At 43.4% G+C, this 19866-nt stretch overlaps 1 protein-coding gene across 3 annotated transcripts in view; it reads right to left on the bottom strand.

The window, feature by feature from the left end:
• LOC115142964 (SLIT-ROBO Rho GTPase-activating protein 3-like) overlaps positions 1-19866 on the bottom strand; it is a 68417-nt gene that overhangs the window by 33627 nt on the left and 14924 nt on the right. For all 3 annotated transcript variants that reach the window (XM_029682877.2, XM_029682876.2, XM_029682878.2), the window contains exons 2-7: positions 11250-11445; positions 6787-6949; positions 4684-4746; positions 1478-1663; positions 979-1107; positions 94-315 (exon numbers count right to left, since the gene is read on the bottom strand). In XM_029682877.2, the coding sequence (XP_029538737.1) occupies positions 94-315; positions 979-1107; positions 1478-1663; positions 4684-4746; positions 6787-6949; positions 11250-11445 (959 nt within the window). The remainder of the gene's footprint in view (positions 1-93; positions 316-978; positions 1108-1477; positions 1664-4683; positions 4747-6786; positions 6950-11249; positions 11446-19866) is intronic.

Below are 19866 nucleotides of genomic sequence, written 5' to 3'. Positions count from 1 at the left end.
AAAAAAAAAAGCAGAATTTTCAGCAGTATATTTTCGACCCTGGCATTGCTGTTACAATCACCCCTCCAATCACGCACCCTCCGCCTCCCTCACCTCGTCGCCCATGTGTGGCTGGTAGTCGAAGCGTGTGGGCGGGCAGAAGATCTGACTGTGCATGTCCATGACCCTGTGTTTGTCCCCTCTGACATCCATGGCATCCACGGCCCCCTCCAGCTGGTCCAGCCCCTCGTGGCGGGACGTCTCCAGGCTGTACTCTGCAGACAGGTAGGTCCTCAGGGTCCGCGCCAGGCTGGCATGGTAGCCCATGTCACAGCACTGGGGGGGAGGCATGGACAACAGAACACACCGTCATTACCATAGAAATAACTAACCCTTTCCCCAGGTTACAGACAGGGAAAATACACAGTCATTATGACAGCAATAACCATAAACCTCATCCAGGTTGGGATGAGTAAGAAAACTACCCAGTCATAAAAGTCACGTTCACAATCATTGTTTTTTTCCCATCTAGAACCTGACAATCGTTCCTCAAATGTCTACTAAATATGTATACCAAATACAGTCATTACCATAGAATTAGAACTACTACAATGGAAATGTCTGTTCTAGTAATTATATTTCTATGGTTACCACCATTGGGAAGCACATAATGTTAGTTCCCAAACCAATGGGGAGAGATACTGTGTCACAAGACGCTATTATGCTTCCATCTATCAAACTATCTTACTGTATCAATTATTCATTAAATCCATTGCAATCAATAAAATGCTAACTTCAAACAAAATAGGAGATACTGTGTCAGATGCTACTCTGCTTCAATCAATCAAACTATTGTATCTATTATTCATTGCAATCAATAGAACGCTAACTTTGAATAAAATACCCTGTATTACAAGATGCTACTGGGCTTTTGTGTACCAAATGGATTCTTCCATTCTCATGTTGTTGTAATCAGCATGTCCTGTTCCACCCACTCACATCTATCATGTCAGAGACATCGTGGATGTAATATTTGGCCACCAGAGCATTGGTCGCGGCCAGGTTCAACAAATAGTCATTCCGGGCTTTAGTGCACTTCAGCTTGTTTTCAGAGTATTTGGCTTGTCTCTGGGGAGAGAGGGAGAAGAAGAGAGAGAGTGAGACAGGGGGGGGGGGATAGTAAGAGAGGGAGACAGAGAGACAAAAATCAGTAAACCATAGATGATCTCTCTAAAAGGATTCTTATAGCAAGGGTGTAAAACATTTTGTTCCATCTACGGAAGTCTAATCTGATCAAAATCATTTACATGCGACATATGAAACAAGAGGTCCAGTCTCACCACGGCAACAAAACCAGTTAACGTTTCTGGTCATTAGTATATACTGTACATTAACTAATGAAATGTCAGAGGCTAATGCATCCAAGTCCTCAGAGCTTTTACAGACAATTGGGAGAACACACACACACACACACACACACACTCAGCCCAAGCCACACCTTCTCCTTCATCTTCTCCATCTTCTTGACGGAGCTGCGTCGCTGTGGGCGGTCGTCGTGGCGCATGAGGCTGGTGCTGACCTCATTGGCCTTTCCAATCTGCTTCTCTTCCTGTTTCTCCGCCTCCTTCAGCTTGCTCTCGGCGCTGACGCTCTCGGCGTGGTACATGTGGTAGGTCTTCATCACCTACCCAGGGACAGGAGGACGACAAGGGTTAGAGCGGTGTGTCAGTGTGAACATTAAAACAGGACATCGTACAGCACATTAAAACAGGACATCGTACAGCACATTAAAACAGGACATCGTACAGCACATTAAAACAGGACATCGTACAGCACATTAAAACAGGACATCGTACAGCACATTAAAACAGGACATCGTACAGCACATTAAAACAGGACATCGTACAGCACATTAAAACAGGACATCGTACAGCACATTAAAACAGGACATCGTACAGCACAATAAAACAGGACATCGTACAGCACAATAAAACAGGACATCGTACAGCACATTAAAACAGGACATCGTACAGCACATTAAAACAGGACATCGTACAGCACATTAAAACAGGACATCGTACAGCACAATAAAACAGGACATCGTACAGCACAATAAAACAGGACATCGTACAGCACATTAAAACAGGACATCGTACAGCACATTAAAACAGGACATCGTACAGCACAATAAAACAGGACATCGTACAGCACATTAAAACAGGACATCGTACAGCACATTAAAACAGGACATCGTACAGCACATTAAAACAGGACATCGTACAGAACAATAAAACAGGACATCGTACAGAACATTAAAAATCAACTACATGTACACGAAGTTCACGTCAAGGCTCGTGGTCTGGACGTTGACATTGGTCATGAGACTAACTAACTCAACGGAGTAACGAGGCAATACACTAAAACATCACGATAAGCGTGTAACAGACGACGTCAACGGGAGATTGTTTAGACGTGCATTTCTAAAGTTAGGATTCGGCCTACTAATCCGCGTGTCCTGTAAACGGAATGAGAACACAGAAAGGCAGCTACTGTCAAATCTGTTAAGGATTTGTGACCGGGTGCTAAAATTAGGTTACTTCTGTTCTGTTTCTCTCCCCTCACGCACTACAAACTCACCCTCTCTCTTACACGTCTCCTAGCAACTCTGACTGAGGTAATCGATGGTGAGGAGAGCGCAAGTGAAACCAGCAGGAAGATTGTCGTAGCCAAGGTTACAGAGATCTTTTTCTCGAGCCGAGTCACAGAGAACCCTTCCTCGTTCCTCTGGCTGCTGCTGGGTGTGAAACAAGAGAGGAGCCTTTGGTTCTGACTTGAAGTCAGATCAAGCTTGGGACGTGTTGAAGCCGAGCTTGGCGCTCAATTGTGCATTATGCATCAACACTGTACATAAAACATGTACAAGTATGTACAAGTACTAGCTATTAACTATGTCACCGACTGCGTGCAGGTGAACGTATAATGAGGCGTACACATGATAAAAAGCCAAATCAATGAAAATCTGCATCATTCTGTTGTATGTCATGCAGAATCATTCCTCATGTGGCCATTTAGTGCATTTAAAGCCCAGGCATTTTCAATTGGTTGCATGCTTGCTGCTGCACAGTGTGGTCGTGTTATTTTACCAATGCTCACTGGCCTACCTACAACACTTAAATATCTATCTGAGGGATGTGAATGGACAGACACTGCATGTGTCGACACGAGTCAGTCACAGCCACTCTATGTCCATTTCAACACAGTGTTCCAACCAAAACAAACGAACAGGATCAACATTCTAATACAATTGATATAATACCAGCCTCTGTAATGTGGCTGCTGGTTTAGCTGTCTGGCTGGTGGACAATGTCATTCTCTACATATTGATTGTAATCCAGGACTCTGGCTAAACAGCCGATAGAGTCCATACTGTCTATGTTACAGAGCAATGCCCTGGCATGCCAGAAATAGGCATCACATTTCACAAATGAGTGCCTTCCTGTCACAAACACACATTCACACATGCACAAGCACACACATCAAATCACACAATGTCAGGAAGACAAAAGGAGCTGATCGTGGACTACCCAAAAGCCATAAGACTGTTGAACAGTTAATTAAACACCTACCTACATGTACATTGTACTTCAAATCAATCAATCAATCACCTAACCAAACCTACATATTACCTAAATCCATCACCCCAACTACTTCGTACCCCAGTACACGACTCGGTACTGGTACTCCTTGTATATAACTTATATATAGCCTCGCTATTGTTATTTTATTGTGTTACTATTTTCTTTTAATCCATTTGTAATGTTCTTACTTTTTAACTGCATTGTTGGGAAAGGGCTCGTGAGTAAGTACTTCACGGTAAAGTCTACACTTGTTGTATTCGGCGCATGAGACAAATGCAATTTGATTTGGTTTCATCAAATCAAACTGAAACATAACCTGGGAAAGGTGTCTTTGCGCATTCATGATTGTGCGTGTGCGTGTGTGTGTGTGTGTGTGTGCATGTGCTTTCTTATGCATACTCTTCATGTACACATTCAATTTACAGACAGAAGAGAAGGATGCCAATTAACTTTAACAACAGATCTGTGTAGCATGGGCTGAATATGTAAATATGTGACGACACACCTTGGCAGCGAGCAGACCTCCACTGCAGTGGAAACTGCTGAGTCGGCTTGGAGCAGAGCCAATGGCAAGTACAGTTTCTCCTTCAACTACAACTTCTCTCACAGCGGGAGGAAAAATGCAAATTCTTAATGTCCTCCAGGGCAGAAAGAAATGACCTGTGCAGCTAGGCTGTGCTGCTGGAGTGCTGATAAAGCTATTCTGCTCTGGGCAGATCCTGGGCAACCCAGAGACAACAGAGCAGAGAGTCAGAGGGTCTGAGGTGGGTCTAGCGGAATGGCGTAAGCTTCAGGAGGCTAACTAACAAACATGGGGAGTGGATGGAAGGAAACACTTTACAGTACAAAGATATTGGGGAAGAGAAAAGGAAGGAGAGAGAGAGAAAAAAGAGCAAGGCCGAGAGCGTGAGAAAGAGAAAGAGAGAGGGGCAAGAGAGAGAGAGACAGACAGAAAGAAAGAGGGGTGAGAGAGCGAGAGAAAGAAAGAGGGGCGAGAGAGGCAACAGAGAGAGACAGAAAGAAAGAAGGACGAGCGAGAGAGCGAGAGAATGAGATGTTTACTCACAGTGTAGAGCTCATTCGTGACTTTTACCAACTCCTCGTGCATCTGCACCCCGATGTCTTTGCTCTGAAAAGAAGCAGAGGAAGCATGAAGTGTGCAAATCAATCTCACAGGAAGAACATGTTTACCATTAACAGACCTGGTTGTTTCCCTGAGGCATGAATACATCGCTTTCCCCGGGATTATGTGTCTGTATGGAAGAGACGTGTCTCCCTTTGACGTGTTTGTATGGGAGAGATGACTGAACACCACGACATGTTGTTTCTCTCTATTTATGAAAAAGGCTGTGTACAGGCAGGCAGCTAATAGACGAGGAAGTATGGAAGGCAGAGTGGTTTAAATAATCCTGTAAGAGTAGGAACGGTTTTCCTCTTCAGTAATACACTACAGAGTGTGGTGGTAGGTTGTCACGGCCATGGGTTGTTATGCCCAGCAGCAGTGAGTTAGGCCTAATGAACTCCACTTTCCTCAGAGATTGGTGCTATGGCAGCAACACTACATTTACGCATATAAGAACAACTTAAACAGTATTCATTAACTTTATTTTTGGTTTAGTGTATTCATGTTACACAATATTTGCTTCTGCATTGAACCCAGATGGTATGTAGTATGGAATGCATAGATCAGGGATCAGCCCATGACGATTTGTTTTTCTTGAGCGGATGATCGGCGGGCCGGAACATAATTACAAATCATTTGTAGACTGAAAATTGACCTCAAAAAGCCCAAACAGATATAACATATGACTAAAATAACCATTTCAAACCATGCTAACATTGGTCTCTTAGTGTGAGAATACCTAAGGACAGATTTGCAAAATTAAAATAACTTGGAGCTGATTTCCTGGTGTTTTTACAGTCACGGCCATGTGACTGCCCTTAGATGGTTGGTTGCAACCATGACACATTTTTTTTTGCTCAGAAAATGTGAGGGGCCAAATAATACCACCTGTGGAACAAATCCATCATTTGGGGAACCCTGGCATAGATGGTGCTCCTGCTATCATCCTTGACATTGTAACAGACTTTACACCACAACTCAACAGCAGTGGGAGAGATTTTATAATTTTTCAACAGGCAATTACTCAGCCACCACTCTCTGAACTGCCCACCAGGCAGCAACAACTCAGCCCCCCAGGCAGCAACAACTCAGCCCCCCAGGCAGCAACAACTCAGCCCCCAGGCAGCAACAACTCAGCCCACCAGGCAGCAACAACTCAGCCCACCAGGCAGGAACAACTCAGCCCACCAGGCAGGAACAACTCAGCCCACCAGGCAGGAACAACTCAGCCCACCAGGCAGGAACAACTCAGCCCACCAGGCAGGAACAACTCAGCCCACCAGGCAGGAACAACTCAGCCCACCAGGCAGGAACAACTCAGCCCACCAGGCAGGAACAACCCACCAGGAAAGAGTAACCCAGCCTCATCACGGCTCCCCCTGACAGCATATCCATTCCCAGAGGACATAAATCATGTGAGACCTCAGCCGGTTGCTGTGGATCGATACTGATCTGTGCTTCCCCCAGCCAGACCGTTCCATCATACTGTAGTCCCTGAACCATGGCCACTCTCTGCTCTAACTCTCTCTCTGAGACATGCTTTATAGCTCTGATGGGTCCTAGGCTATAGCTAATGTGTATACTTAGGTGAAGATTAACAGGGACATTTCATGCAGCAATGTATCCTTCAGTCATTTAATGACATGAAAATTGCAGGATAGAAGCTGAGATTATACTTGTAGTTTGTTTACCAGATGTAGCTTCTTTACCACTTTAGAAAGACAAAGATGTTGTGAAGAACAGGAAACGCTGGAGGAGGGAGCAGGTGACGCAGAGAAAGGGAAGAAAAGACATTTGAAGGTGGGGAACACATCTCCCAGCTGTAGGTCTGCCATCCAGAGGTAGACAGGGTGGGTACTAGCCCAGCCTGACAGCACATACTGTAGGTTATAATCCCAGGCGTGTGTGTGTGTAATCACCCCTATGTGCTTCCACTTCATCTTTCCCTCCTTCAAATTCATTTCCTTTCCCTGTATCACCTGCGTCCTCCTCCAGCTTCTGTGTGCATGTGCTTGTGGTGTGTGTGTGTGGGGGGGGGGTCCTGACCTTTTTGAAAAGTCTGATGACATCCTCTCCGACGTGTGCCAGGCGGAAGATGACGTTGTTGTTGTAGAGGTCGCTGAGGGTAGCATGATCTCTGCTCTCTCTCCTTGTCTGGTTCAGGACCAAGTACCAGCAGTTCACTGTCGACAGCAGGTTCTGGTCCTTCCTGGAAATAACAGGGGGAGGGGGGTTAATGTAACCAATATTATTGCTTGTCCCCACTATCGTTTAGCTAGCAGATACTAGTGTGGAAATTAACAGCAGAGAAGGTGAGGTGTTGTTAAATGAAAGCCTGTAGGTGAGATGAAGCTTTGATGTGGAGATGAGACATACGTTTATCACATTCTCTTCATTTCCTGTAGAGGAGGAAAAGGAAGTAGCACACAGTGAAAGAAGGAAACTAAGTCTCACCACCACAGTCAGATAGGCATCTTGGGCTGAGCATGCTGACTGAAGTAACATTGTGTGTGTGGGGGGGGTTATCTTTTATATTATGACATTTTGCTAAGCATGCACCGCTCTGCATATAACTTCAACACAGGGTCAGATAGACGTCTTCAGCTGAGCATGCTGACTGAAGTAACATTGTGTGAGGGGGGAAATATATTTTATATTATGACATTTTGCTAACCATGCACCGCTCTGCATATCACAATCAAAAGCCTATTTGATAAGGAACGTCTAGTCTTTTCTACAAACCCATCAATAACCACAGGTTGAGTAACGAACAAGTGACTTAGGAGGAGTCTGCACAACGACAGCAAGCTAACCAGTCATATAGCACTACACCACTCAGAATAAACCTCATGACATTGCTTCAAGAGGACGGTTCGCCCGTTTCTTTAATGCGATGTAATTGTTATAATGAAACGATAGTGTACAGTTCGAGGTTCCTCTCCTTAATTATTACTGACACATCATAATGCATATCAGAGTCTTCCACAGGAGCAGAGTCTTGATCTCAGTCAGTCTTTCCAAGTAAGGGTTGGGGTCAATTACAATTGAAGGCAGTCAATTCAAGAAGGGATTTGAATTAAAAATAATAACAAATAATATATATAATTTTTTTAAATTGCATTTACTTTTCAGTGTATAGAGAAGTGATTGCAAAACTTTTTATTGTATTATTGTATGAGAATTTACTTCCTGAATTGACTGCCTTCCATTTCAAATAGACTCAAACTCTGCTCAAAATCTTCCACACTCTGGGGGCACCTGACTCCAGTCTCTCCAACCATACAAGTGAAAAGATGTCAAAACAGACCATAAAAAGAATAAGGAAAGAAGTTCCTGGCGTGGATAGTTAAAAGAGACTAGCTTTAATATGTTGCTCCGGGTAGCCTAGGCTACTCCACAGCCCACACCTCTGGGGCTCTCGTCAGGTCCTTCCTTTTCATCCAGCATCCTTTGAATAGAAAGTCCCCATAGCTTCCCTATCTGTGGTGGAGGATGTGAATGATTGATCCTGGACATACAGTCGGCTTTCAGGAACTCAATTGGGGCCCGACCCAGCAAGTAGCTCTGCACTGAATCAAAGTAAACTATCTTGGCAGAATTATAGTCTAAGAAGTTCTTATAGAGGTTATATACTCTAAGAGCTGTCTCTGAGCTGTCCATTGCAGATAACAGACCACTACCAGCAGGGGACCAACACTGCAGAGATCTGCACTGCACGGAACTGGAGATGGTATAATGACCCTTTTCCCCATGCATGCATTCTTCTCGAGCAACTTGAAAACCTGAAAATATCAAAACTGATAAAAAGGGAAGGAGACCACTGAAGGTTTGAGGAAATAAAAAGAGAGAGAGCGCTCTGGAGCGAGGGCGGGAGAAGAGGGAGGCATGGATGGAATTATTAAACATGGAGATTCTAGCAGCCAAGTGAGTGCAGCACTCGGTGAGTTCTGAATCACACCTTTGAAAGACAGAAATAATGATTGCCATTTAATGTGAGGAGGGTGCAACTGGGACAATGGGGTGTCGAGAGAGGATAATAGAGAAAGATAAGAAAATTGAGAAGGAGAGGAGAATAGAGAAAGAGGGAAGAATGATCCATGTATTCTCTGATAGTCTACACGGTATCTCATCCATATAGATTCCACTAAAACCAATTGACCATAGAGGAAGCTACTCAAAAAGCCAAGGAGGATGTCAAGCAAGGGGCTGCATAGTCAGGTCAAGTGCAATAGTAAATAAGGACATGTCTGTCTCTGTGTGTGTCTCTCTCTCTCTCGCTGCGTGTGTGTGTGGGTGTGTTTCTCTCTCTATGTGTGTGTGGGGGTGTGTATGTGTCTCTGTGTGTGTGTGTATATATATATACACATATATACACTGCTCAAATAAATAAAGGGAACACTAAAATAACACATCCTAGATCTGAATGAATGAAATATTCTTATTAAATACTTTTTTTTTCCATAGTTGAATGTGCTGACAACAAAATCACACAAAAATTATCAATGGAGATCACATTTATCAACCCATGGAGGTCTGGATTTGGAGTCACTCAAAATTAAAGTGGAAAACCACACTACAGGCTGATCCAACTTTGATGTAATGTCCTTAAAACAAGTCAAAATGAAGCGCAGTAGTGTGTGTGGCCTCCACGTGCCTGTATGACCTCCCTACAATGCCTGGGCATGCTCCTGATGAGGTGGCGGATGGTCTCCTGAGGGATCTCCTCCCAGACCTGGACTAAAGCGTCCGCCAACTCCTGGACTGTCTGTGGTGCAACGTGGCGTTGGTGGATGGAGCGAGACATGATGTCCCAGATGTGCTCAATTGGATTCAGATCTGGGGAACGGGCGGGCCAGTCCTTAGCATCAATGCCTTCCTCTTGCAGGAACTGCTGACACACTCCAGCCACATGAGGTCTAGCATTGTCTTGCATTAGGAGGAACCCAGGGCCAACCGCACAAGCATATGGTCTCACAAGGGGTCTGAGGATCTCATCTCGGTACCTAATGGCAGTCAGGCTACCTCTGGCGAGCACATGGAGGTCTGTGCGGCCCCCCAAAGAAATGCCTCCACACAATGACTGACCCACCGCCAAACCGGTCATGCTGGAGGATGTTGTAGGCAGCAGAACGTTCTCCACAGCGTCTCCAGACTGTCACGTCTGTCACATGTGCTCAGTGTGAACCTGCTTTTCCTTTGTGAAGAGCACAGGGCTCCAGTGGCGAATTTGCCAATCTTGGTGTTCTCTGGCAAATGCCAAACATCCTGCACAGTGTTGGACTGTAAGCACAACCCCCACCTGTGGACGTCGGGCCCTCATACCACCCTCATGGAGTCTGTTTCTGACCGTTTGAGCAGACACATGCACATTTTTGGCATGCTGGAGGTCATTTTGCAGGGCTCTGGCAGTGCTCCTCCTGCTCCTCCTTGCACAAAGGCGGAGGTAGCGGTCCTGCTGCTGGGTTGTTGCCCTCCTACGGCCTCCTCCACGTCTCCTGATGTACTGGCCTGTCTCCTGGTAGCACCTCCATGCTCTGGACACTACGCTGACAGACACAGCAAACCTTCTTGCCACAGCTCCCATTGATGTGCCATCCTGGATGAGCTGTCAATCAGTGTTGCTTCCTAAGTGGACAGTTTGATTTCACAGAAGTGTGATTGACTTGGAGTTACATTGTGTTGTTTGTGTTCCCTTTATTTTTTTGAGCAGTGTGTGTATATATATATATATATATATATATATATATGTGTCTCTCTGTGTGTGTGTGTATAGGCCCACTAACTGGGGATCCAGGCCCACCTACTGGGGAGCCAGGTCCAGCCAATCAGAATGAGTTTTACCACACGAAAGGGCTTTATTACAGACCAAAATACTACTCTGTTTCATAAGCTATCCGGGTGGCTGGTCTCAGACAATCTCGCAGGTGAAGAAGCCGGATGTGGAGGTCCTGGGCTGTGGTTGTGGTTGTGAGGCCAGTTGGACATACAGCCAAATTCTCAAAAACGACCTCGGCTTATGGTAGAGAAATTAACATTATCTGGCAACAGCTCTGGTGGACATTCCTGCAGTCAGCATGCCAATTGCGCACGCTCTCAAGACATCTGTGGCATTGTGTTGTGTGACAAAACTGCACATTTTAGAGAGGCCCTTTTATTGTCCCCAGCACAAGGTGCATCTGTGTAATGATCATGCTGTTTAATCAGCTTCTTGATTTTCCACACCTGTCAGGTGGATGGATTATCTTGGCAAAGGAGAAATGCTCACTAAGAGGGATATAAACAAATTTGTGCCCAAAATTGTTGAGAAATACACCTTCCTTGCAGATGGCAAATTTCTGGGACCTTTTATATGAACTCATGAAACATGGGACCAACACTTTACACGTTGCGTTTATATTTTTGTCAAGTATATATAATTTCTGTTTGTTTATCATACAGTCCTACGATAAGACAATAGCACAATTACAGAGTTACCAGACAGACCGTACACACAACACAACAATACTCACTTAAAGTGCTGATGTTCCCTGGAGGAGCGTATCTTTCCGGAGAAGCGCTCGGCCAGTTTGTCCAGGCCTCGGGAGTACTCCAACTGCAGCTCGGCCTTGCGGCGGAAGAATTCCTGTAGGTCCTGCAGAAGCTGTAGCCGGGACTCCGACTGCTGCTCAAGACATCGGAACTGCTCCACCAACTGGTTACGGATCTCTGCCAATTAGAAAGGAGGAAAGCACACCTTCAAAAGAGGGGCAGTGTGAAAAAGGTAAACGTGTCTTGCGGTCGTAAGGGTGGGCAGGCAGGAGGCAAAGGTACATACAAGAGAACAAACAAAAACACATTTCTCCAAATAAATGTTTAAAGTGTGTGTGCCGTGCACGTGTTGAATCTTGCTGTCCTCTGCCTATGGAGAGTGCTCTATGCTTCCTGCTGGGGTGTCACTGTCTATAATGTGTTATGCTGGGCTCTCCATGCTTGCTGTTGAATACTGTAGCTAAGGTGCTGGCCTGCTCAGGCCAGGGTTGTGAGCCAGAAGCCAGCACAGCGAGAGAGAGAGAGCAGACTATATCAGCATCCCCCCCCTCACACTGTGTCAGCCCATATAGATCACAAGCCTCATTACATTAAATCATCTTTTAGAGACTCAAGTCACAGTAAGCCACTGTGGCACTGGTGTGGCTCTGCTGATGTGAGGGCTTTGGAGATACAGGCGTTCAGTAGCTACACATAAGTAGTGCATAACTATTGATGATTACTATGCAAATCTGTGTTAATATTCCTATTGGTAACCTCTTCAAATATTATAGCGTATAGTATAGGCTTGGACGGTACACCAACTACACCGTATACCGGGGGTATTTGGAAATACTGTTGAAACTATTTATTTGAAGTTTTTCAATAAATGTATATTTTTTAGCTGCTTAAATAAATACCTGCAGTCAACTTGTGCAATACGTTAGGAGATAAAGCAGATGATGTTCTTCATTTCACCTGTCACATTATTTTACATTATGAAGCTTTACCGCAGTTCCCCAGAACAGTTGAGCCAGTCAGGTGTTTGTTTGCAAATAGCACAACAACAGAAACGGGAGCAGGTGAGTCCAGCTGTGTATTGACAGGGGTCGCGTTTTATATTGAAAGTCAAGTGTTTTTTTTGCTTCAATAGAGTAAATCAGGGATGTGCAACTATAGTTTTCCTTCACAGAAAATACATTAGTGCAACACATTCGGGAGAAAAATAATGCTTAATTTACATCAGAAGACAACAGAAGCGCAACGCTATTTGGCTGGCAGCCACACAAGTAAATGAGTTTACAATGAAAAAGCAAGATCTTTTTTTGTAAAAACAATGCATGGCCATTATATTTCTAATGTTTAACATTGAAATAATGTAGCCAGCTACATTTCCTAATGTTTTGCTTAAAGTTAATATTGCATTTTACAGGAGAAAAGTAGGCTGGCTACACAGAGAAAAGTAGCTACACATCAGTTAGAGCGTTGTCTGCCCATAGAATGACGGTTCGCGAATTCTCATCTGAGTGGAAAAGTGCAACTGAAGCACAAAATGTGTCTGATGCAGAGCAGAAATTACAATAAGAAGCATTTTACATCTGTGTTAACAAAAGGCAGCAAGATATCACTTATGCAGTTGACATTTTTTCCTGTGTGAAAAACGCAGAATTGTGTGTTAACCATGACCCCTAAGTTTACCTTGCTAGTTATCTAAGTAAGTAGCTGAATTAATAAAGTGACGGGGCATCATATTGTGTTAGCTTTCTGCCGTGTTTGAGAAGTGAAAGCCCTTCGTATGAGTTAGTGGCAGCTGTACAAATATCTTTAATTTAATAGTATTTTTTCTCCTCTGCGTTCTCAGACAGTTTTCTCATCCCTCTTCTCTGAACAGAGCAGGTAGGCCTGTTGCCCTGGCGAATCCAGACTCCACACAGACACAGCGTGTACACATGCTGCTCCAGAGCCAATACTGTTCTTCTTTCTAACAAGCATGCGTCAAAACTTTGTTAATTTGCATAATGTCGCTTGTTCATTTTCGCTTGTCCAAACTCACCAAAAATTACATTCCGTAGCTCCTACCTATATATAACTTTATGAGCTGGATTGCCTATCTATGCAATTCGTTAATTTTCTTTGGCATTCATTAGCTTATTTAGCTAGCAGCCTCCATGGAAATTTGCTATTACTTGTTCTAACCTTGTTAGCATTCTGGTAACAGATGACCAATGGGCATTTATTGGAACACCTTGTGTACAAAGCCGGTAATACCGTATATCCCGGGATGAAAGAAGGATGGTATGACGATATGAAAAGCGCCCAACCCTAGTTTGATATTCTGCTTAAAGATACACTTCAATCAATGGCAATGTGAGACTGCAAAGGGTTCTACATTGCGTGTTATTTTAGGTTAAATTTAGCCATACGCCATTAACTCATCATTCCACTCAAGAGGTATTTTGATTATAATTGAAGAATGCTGACCAAAAATGATTGCAATTTTCGCCCATTCTTTGACTTCGAAAATGAGCATAGTTTCGAAACCGCCGAAAGCTTGTAATTCAAAGAATGTGTGCCATTTTAAAATGACAAACTTGCAGAACAATGTGTCGATCTCAGAAGGCTGCCCTGACCTACATCCTATTCTCCATCCTGTCTGCCTAAATCAGCCAGACATGCATCTCGCGTCTAAAGGCTCCTACTGCATGAACACACACACACACACACACAGACTGACATTCACTCACACACATGCAGCTCTGTAAAATCCAATGACTCACTTACAGCGCAGTTAGTAGCACAATACAAATATCCAAATAATAATGTAAAAAAACAACAGTATTCGAGATTTTAGATTCTGTAGATGAACAGATGGTCCACGGCATTTCCATAATGTGATGAACTGATCTTTTCTCTTGATTCCCTTAACAGAACCAGTCCAAGTGATTAAGCAATATGGAGATCATGATTGAACCCCTCCAAGTCTCCAGCTTGGCAGCCTTTACCCATCATGCACTACCCAGCAAACAGACAGGAAGTCTTTAGAAAACGCATCAATGAACCAGATTATACTGCCCCTTGCATATAAAAGGCACTTTTGTTTACTTCTCAATGGGGTTTTTGTATTGATGAATAAAGCAGCACAAAAATAGCAAGAGTGTGTGTGTGTGTGTTAGTAAAAGTGTGTGCCTTCTATTTCTTGGCCGGCTTGTTGGAAATGTATCCCTCGTGGTCTCCATGGCTGCCTGGATAAGGAACCCTGGATGCAACTCCACTAGCCTGGCCCAGAGTTCCACTTCTGTGTTCCACTTCTGTGCTCCGTTCCCTCCCAGCAGCCCTTCTGTTTATTAGCATAATGGGCTGGGACAAGGGCAACTTTGAGGTTGCGTCTCAAATGGCACCCTATTCCCTATGTAGTGCGCTGGTCAAAAGTAGTGCACCACATAGGGAATAGGGTGCCATTTGGACCACAATCTGAGTCTCTCAATAAACAATTAATAGCCTTGGCTAAGGTGTATGTAAACTTCAGACTTCAACTGTATGTGCTGCTGAAAGGAGGGTCAGTGGGGGAAAATGACGGTCCTGCTGCCAGCCAGCTTTGCTACCCCATGTGTAAAAATAGAGCATCAAACAACATGATTTCCTCTTATTATGTAAACGTAATACTTCCCGCATCCAACTATCAGTTTATGGGTAATTTATAATAAATGAACATCTAAGTGGAAAATCAAATAATGGAGGGTAATCAATGGGTGCATTCCAAACCAGTGGGAGTGGAACATTTTTGGAATCTCAGATTGTTCTGGCAATTCTCATATTGGATCTGTATTGGGAGGAAGGATATTCAATATGCTTTTTACATTCGTATCACATTTTAGGCCCCTTTTAGACCTATACATGTTTCCTGTAAGACCTTATGAACAGGTACAGACAACATCTTGGTGTTATTATACTCTATAGCGTTCTCTCAAATACGGAGTATGTCTAAATGATAAAATACACATTACACACGTTTATTCAACATTACAAATATTAATCTCTCAAAACTACTCTGTTAGATTTTGCTTATTTTTTGGCATATTGTTTATAAAAATATACTCTTCAAACACGTCAAATTTCCAGAGGGTGCTCTGTACTTTTAATGATATGACTCTTTTTAACACTGAAAACCAATCACAGCCCCCCCCCAGTAGCGAGGCCACATACAGGCACCGGTTAGTCGGGCTGATTGAGGTAGTATGTACATGTAGACATGGTTAAAGTGACTATGCATATATGATAAACAGAGTAGCAGTAGCTTAAAAGGGGTTGGCGGGTGGTAAGTGGCGGGACACAATGCAGATAGCCTGGTTAGCCAATGTGCAGGGGAACTGGTTAGTCGGGTCAATTGAGGTAGTATGTTCACGAATGTATAGTTAAAGTGACTATGCATATACGTACACCTTAGCCAAACACATTTAAACTCAGTTTTTCACAATTCCTGACATTTAATCCGAGTAAAGATTCCCGGTCTTAGGTCAGTTAGGATCACCAATATATTAAGAATTTGAAATGTCAGAATAATAGTAGAAAGAATGATGTATTTCAGCTTTAATTTCTTTCATCACATTCCTAGTGGGTCAGAAGTTTACATACCCTCAATTGGTATTTGGAAGCATTGCCTTTAAATTGTTTAACTTGGATCAAACGTTTTGGGTAGCCTTCCACAAGCTGCCCACAATAAGTTGGGTGAATTGTGGCCCTTTCCTCCTGACAGAGCTGGTGTAACGGAGTCAGGTTTGTAGGTCCCCTTGCTCGCACACACTTATTCAGTTCTGCCCACAAATTCTCTCATTGTCCATTTGGAAGACCCATTTGCGACCAAGCTTTAACTTCCTGACTGATGTCTTGAGATGTTGCTTCAAAATACCTACATTTTCCTGCCACATGATGCCATCTAGTTTGTGAAGTGCACCAGTCCCTCCTGCAGCAAAGCACCCCCACAACATGATGCTGCCATCCCAACCGTGAAGCATGGGGGTGGTGTTCTTCGGCTTGCAAGCCTCCCCCTTTTTCCTCCAAACATAACAATGGTCGTTATGGCTAAACAGTTCAATTTTTGATTAATCAGACCAGAGGTAATTTCTCCAAAATGTATGATCTTTGTCCCCATGTGCAGTTGCAAACCGTAGTCTGGCTTCTTTATGGCGGTTAGGAGCAGTGGCTTCTTCCTTGCCGAGCGGCCTTTCAGGTTATGACGATATAGGACTCGTTTTACTGTGTATATAAATACTTTTGTACCCGTTTCCTCCAGAATCTTCACAAGGTCCTTTGCTGTTGTTCTGGGATTGATTTGGCACTTTTCGCACCAAAGTACGTTCATCACTACGAGACAGGGCGTCTGGCTGCGTGGTCCCATGGTTTTTATACTTGCATACTATTGTTTGTACAGATTAACGTGGCACCTTCAGGCATTTGGAAATTGCTCCCAAGGATGAACCAACTTGTGGAGGTCTACAATTTTTTTTCTGAGGTCATGGCTGATTTATTTTGATTTTCCCATTATGTCAAGCAAAGAGGCACTGAGTTTGAAGGTAGGCCTTGAAATACATCCATCCATCCATCCAGGTATACCTCCAATTGACTCAAATGATGTCAATTAGCCTATTAGAAGCTTCTAAAGCCATGGCATCATTTTCAGGAATTTTCCAAGCTGTTTAAAAAGGCACAGTCAACTTAGTGTATGTAAACTTCTGACCCACTGGAATTGTGATACAGTGAATTATAAGTGAAATAATCTGTCTGTAAACAATTGTTGGAAAAATTACTTGTGTCATGCACAAAGTGGATGTCCTAACCGACTTGCCAAAACTGTAGTTTGTGAACAAGAAATGGAGCCGATATTTAAGTTTTGGGAAAACCATAATTTACCATAATTCCGTTACCAAAGTTAGCATCTGCACTGTTCTACTAAATTAGTTTTTGTAAAAAATGTCAGTGGAAATGTTAAAAGTAGTCCTTGTACATAGAGTTGTATGGTTTGCTAAACTTTGAAATGTTTTTTGTTTGGCATACAATTTAAAAAGTGTAAAAAGAGAGTAAAAGCGTAATTCTGTTATCGTGGAAATGCCCAAAAAGCATTTCAAACATCATTCCTCTCAATGGGGTATCTATGTAATAATTGCGAGAACAATCTGAGATAACAAAAATATTTTACGCTCCCGTTGGCAGGGGATGGCCCACATAGCGCGACACTTTTGACCAAGGCGCATATAAGTAGGCTGCCATTTAGAATTCACTCTATGAGAGGATCAAAATGACTGTTTGATATTATAATGTGATCAAGATAATAGCCTCATGATGTTTGCCTTCTCTTCCTAGAGCCCTAGCTCTAGTTATTTATGGATCAGTGAAGGCTATGGAAGGATGGTACTCTATGTGCAGTTTGTGCACGGTTCTCTGGATGCTGCAGGCCTCTACAGAGTTACAGGCCGGCCCTTGAAACCCATACAGAATCGATGCACAGGTTGCACCTCCGGAAGTTGTTATAATTACTGTTTAAGCGGTGGCCCGTTCTTGTAGGTTCATGCTCTACAACATCCGCAGAGTACGACCCTGCCTCACACAGGAAGCAGCGCAGGTCCTAATCCAGGCACTTGTCATCTCCCGTCTGGATTACTGCAACTCGCTGTTGGCTGGGCTCCCTGCCTGTGCCATTAAACCCCTACAACTCATCCAGAACGCCGCAGCCCGTCTGGTGTTCAACCTTCCCAAGTTCTCTCACGTCACCCCGCTCCTCCGCTCTCTCCACTGGCTTCCAGTTGAAGCTCGCATCCGCTACAAGACCATGGTGCTTGCCTACGGAGCTGTGAGGGGAACGGCACCTCAGTACCTCCAGGCTCTGATCAGGCCCTACACCCAAACAAGGGCACTGCGTTCATCCACCTCTGGCCTGCTCGCCTCCCTACCACTGAGGAAGTACAGTTCCCGCGCAGCCCAGTCAAAACTGTTCGCTGCTCTGGCCCCCCAATGGTGGAACAAACTCCCTCACGATGCCAGGACAGCGGAGTCAATCACCACCTTCCGGAGACACCTGAAACCCCACCTCTTTCAGGAATACCTAGGATAGGATAAAGTAATCCTTCTCACCCACCCCCCTTAAAAGATTTAGATGCACTATTGTAAAGTGGCTGTTCCACTGGATGTCTTAAGGTGAACGCACCAATTTGTAAGTCGCTCTGGATAAGAGCGTCTGCTAAATGACTTAAATGTAATGTAAATGTAAGTCTATGGAATGGTGTGAGAACCATGAGCCTCCTTGGTTTTGTATTGAAGTCAATGTACCCAGAGAAGGACGGAAACCAGCTGTCCTCCGGCTACACCGTGGTGCTACCCTACAGAATGCTGTTGAGGCTACTGTAGACCTTCATTGCAAAAGTGTGTTTTAATCAATTATTTGGTGGCATGAATATATTTAGTATACTTTTGTCCAAAAAGGATAACTTTATTGTTGAACTATTTTTATGAAATTCACTGAGGATGGACCTCCCCTTTGTTCTCTGAGGAGCCTCCACTGATCTACAACTATGCTCTAAAAGCTGCAGTCTTGTAGGAAAGGTGAATAAATAGCTATATTTTGGTAACATTGACTTTACTTCAAGCCTGTAGGTATAATGTATTATGTGTTGTACAAATTACTTGTCATAAGCATGTATGGCTCGATGTTTCCATCTTAGAATTAAACATATACTCTGTTTAGTTTAGTCAGGCATCACTGTAGTTTAAGAGTTTTTTTTTTATTTTAAATTGGTAGCTAATGTATTTTGCCAAAATGACTCAGATGTTCCAGAGCCCATAGCACAGTCAGTGAGATGTCAATTAACCCATCTGCTGTTGAATGCTGGGCCAGGTGTTTGTTATCCTCAATAAAAGCTCAGTGGCTACAGCTCTGGACCCAACTATGAATTACCCCCAGAAACCGGTTTAAAACCACAGCGAAATATGAAAAACAAAAAAAGAAAGCCTCAGAGGGGTATAACAAAAATCAGGATTATGGAGTGAGCCACCTCACTTTTCTAAAATATTCTGATAAAACATTTTATTTTGTAGAAAGAGAAGCTTGAAATGGGCATGGTCTAATTGATTTTTATTTTTTTTTACCTTTATTTAACCAGGCAAGTCAGTTAAGAACAAATTCTTATTTTCAATGACGGCCTAGGAACAGTGGGTTAACTGCCTGTTCAGGGGCAGAACGACAGATTTGTACCTTGTCAGCTCGGGGGTTTGAACTTGCAACCTTCTGGTTACTAGTCCAACACTAACAACTAGGCTACCCTGCCGCCTACATTGAATGTCGTTTTCAAACATCATTTTGAGCTATAGTTTGAGTTAGACTATTTGTTACATTGTATTTTTTCATTTGGTTTAGTTGGTTTCACATTGTCAAATGTCAAACGAACCAAAATTCCTAAACAAAAACCACGTGTCCATGCAAGTTATTTGTTTATTGGACAATAACACTAAGGATAAATCAATTTATTATTATCATGAAGCTTGTGTGTCCCAATGTTCATATGTGTCAGACTGGCTCGATTCAGTCTTATTTATGCAGCAAAATTTTAAATGGTGTTTTTCTTTTTCTTT

The sequence above is a fragment of the Oncorhynchus nerka genome, linkage group LG15 (genome assembly GCF_034236695.1).
Source record: "Oncorhynchus nerka isolate Pitt River linkage group LG15, Oner_Uvic_2.0, whole genome shotgun sequence".
NCBI classification, from domain to species: domain Eukaryota; kingdom Metazoa; phylum Chordata; class Actinopteri; order Salmoniformes; family Salmonidae; genus Oncorhynchus; species Oncorhynchus nerka.
This window is presented reverse-complemented; position numbering and strand designations above follow the sequence as displayed.